The sequence below is a fragment of the Phanerochaete carnosa genome, assembly GCF_000300595.1.
Source record: "Phanerochaete carnosa HHB-10118-sp unplaced genomic scaffold PHACAscaffold_363, whole genome shotgun sequence".
NCBI lineage: Eukaryota > Fungi > Basidiomycota > Agaricomycetes > Polyporales > Phanerochaetaceae > Phanerochaete > Phanerochaete carnosa.
Genome location: NW_006767990.1, coordinates 918 through 4,042, shown reverse-complemented (window position 1 = coordinate 4,042; position 3,125 = coordinate 918). Strand labels below are relative to the sequence as shown.

General features: G+C 53.4%; 1 protein-coding gene across 1 annotated transcript; it reads left to right on the top strand.

Annotated features, from left to right (window-relative positions):
- On the top strand, nucleotides 1–2,249 carry PHACADRAFT_108484 (uncharacterized protein; the record flags this gene model as incomplete). Its single annotated transcript, XM_007402716.1, has 7 exons — nucleotides 1–614; nucleotides 673–789; nucleotides 902–931; nucleotides 986–1,193; nucleotides 1,247–1,639; nucleotides 1,690–1,743; nucleotides 1,793–2,249. Coding segments are annotated over 7 exons (1,873 nt in total), but the record flags the coding sequence as incomplete, so codon positions are not given.
- Between the last annotated feature and the right edge of the window lie 876 nt (nucleotides 2,250–3,125).

Here is a 3,125-nt window from a genome sequence, read left to right as displayed (position 1 = left end):
TTTCGTTATCAACGGCGATTATACTGGATGCGAAGCGCTTCTCGCATCTGTTGCCTCTGCGGGACTCTTTACTACTTCGCTGCTTTCTGAACAGCCTCACGCCCTGTGGACTCGCCTGAACGCTGTTGATCCGGACGGCGATGCACCGAGCGCACGCAGCGGGCATGCGATGTGCATAGACCACGAGAACGGGCAGATATACCTATTCGGCGGCTGGGACGGCCAGAAGAACCTAGACGACTTCTGGGTCTTCAACGTCCAGGCGGAAGCGTGGAAGATCATCAGCTACGCAACTCAGCGAGATGTCAATGGACCCGGCCCGCGATCTTGTCACAAGATGGTTTTCGATACTGCGACAGGTGACATTTACGTCTTTGGACGGCTGGACGAGGGCACTTCAGGAGACATTGGGGAGATACCAGCTACCAGTGTGCACTCGAGTGGGTTTGATGCTCCAGTTACTTCGCCTGTCAGCCCTCGGCAGTCACCCCCTGGACCTCTCAGTAGCTCGCGCTCGTCTGTCTGGTCGAGTCGCGGTGCGCAATTTTATCGATATCATACGAGAGGACGTGACGCGGGGAAATGGGAATTATTTTTCAGGGATACCTCGGTGAGTATTCCTTATGCGCGTTCATCCAAGGACGCACCGCCGAGGCTTTCATTTTCAGGCAGCCGGTGGGCCCCCTCTTGTTTTCGACCACCAGATGACGATAGACTCTGGAGCGCAAGTCATCTATGTTTCAGGCGGCAGGGTTGTGGATGGCGACTGGGATTCTTTGAAATTCTCTGGTCTCTACAGCTACGATATCAGGAAGAACAAGTGGAAAATGTGCCAGTACGAGCTGTTCTCCGGTTTGCCCTTACCGTGACTGACCGCATACTAGACCTCCCGAACCTTCAGCTGCATACCCATGCCTGCCTTCACGTTTCGGTATATTTCTTTCCTCAGCATGTATTTACTCTTTTAATTGGACGTCGCCACCAGGTCATTCGATGGTCTTCGACCAGAAGATGCAGACGCTGTTCATCTTTGGGGGACAGAGAGAAGACAAATATCTCTCGGACATGTACGCCTACCATATTCCGTCAAATACGGTGACGGAGCTATTCTCGAACTTCTCGTCCGCTGGGGGCCCGGACGCATGCTTCACTCAGCGTGCGGTTCTTGATGCTGACCTACGAGAGATCTACGTGTCAGTGTGTTGCTTCTCTAACCATCAAGTCGCTGACAGTCCGGGTATCGTAGATTTTGCGGTTTGACGCGAAACAGATCTCATACGGACATTGTACTCGAGAGCGACTCGCCGTACTGGATTTACAGGTATGAGCGCCCAGAGCGACCAGGGAAATGGACGAAGATCCTTCTGGCGGAAGGCAGCTCCCCAATGTCACCAACTATTACACCGCTCGCTCGATACGCTCACCAAGTTGTCTATGACCCCACGACGAGGACGGCTTACATGCACGGCGGCAATGCCTGTTTGGAACCTACTTCGGAAGATGGCCAACCTCGCTTGTCGTCTGTCAGGGCTACTGCAGGCAGCGGAAACAGGGTTGCGTCCGAGGAGCGTATTGAGGACGTTGGGATGGGGCATAGCAAGGACCGACTGGACGATTTCTGGAAGATGAGCCTAATACGGTCAGGCTTTCCTTCAATTTTGAAGTATCGTGTATTGAATGGCCTGATAGACCATCTGCGGACGATATGGTACGAAGAGGGAGGTACCTGATACGGCAGCAACAGTAAGTTCTTATCTTATGTGATGTCTTCGTTCAGCTCATCGTTGCTCAGGTTCCGAGAGCTTTGTGAGGACTCGACACCCATCAAGGCACTCTCCTACCTCCAGACGGAAGTGTCGGCCGTGGTCGATCACAACGATGCGGAAGAGACGAAGGAGTTCCGTGCGCTGCTCGCACATCTCTTGTCGCCCGCGGGTACCGAGACACCCTTGACAAAAAAGCGTTTGCGCGAGGAGGATTCGCCCACGGCTCCACCCAAGAGCTTTGATGATGACGAGCCTATGACCGACGCACACGCTATCTCTCCGCCCGAGCCGCGGTCTGTCGTCAGCATGCAGGAGGATCCGGCGGAGCAGAAGCTGGATAGGGCGTGCCCCGCGTCGCCCGAGCGGTTCAGGCAGCGGACGGGAGTGTTCGAGCAGCTGATGGCCTTTGTGAATTCCGACGCGAAGCAGCCTGACAAGGACCTCATCAGACTCATTAATGTGGACTCTGCAGATGTGTATTAGTAAAGACACGCGTTTACTTTACGAGGAACCGACAGTCACGAACACTATACTATGAGATGTCGGCGTGCATGTCGGCCGAGAGCGGCGCGGAGTCGGTGCAAGTTTCGTTCGCTGCTCTTCAGTCGTCCAACGTTGTCTTCCGGTTGGAAGATTCCCTAGCTTACCATAGATTATGTCTCGACACAGCGGCCTGAGCAGTTTTACGACAAGCTCTGGTATCTGGTCTCGACTTATTCCAACACCACTCTGCTCGAAGGTGCCGCGCCGTAGACTGGGCGCATCTCATTCCACGCTCTGATGCAGCACGACGATACACAGTGCGTTTTATGGCGCACATATACCCTTAGCTCGTTTCACTCTATGGTCGGCTTGGAGAATTGAGAATTGAAACTTGTCACAAGTCATTGCCGCGAAGATCTGGTTTCGACATCCTCCGAAAGCGGTGTTCCTCGCATGTACCATCGTATAAGCAACTCACTTGCACAGTGGACATGAGCTTTCATGGCCTTTTCCTCGCCACCGAGGCTCTGCACGAGGACACGTATACCGAAGAGCAATTGTGGTGCTACCGCAAACTGCTGCTTCGCTCCATGAGTAGCGGTTACCTTGTTCAGAGCAAATAAGACGATTATGTGTCAAGTATGAAGATAGAGAACCGTTCTTCGAGCTTCTTCTATCATGGACTGCCCAGCTTGAGGGCTATACGAGACCCTACACAGGAAAAATCGCAAAATGTAGATCATCCGGCTATTCTGCTAGTAAACTGATGGGGGCACACACATGTTGCGCCCCCAACAGTGGTCCAAACCTCTTCCTACCTTCGCCATTCACCTTCTTGAGCTGGCTGGAACGCCCCACCAAGGCTTTGCACTCCTT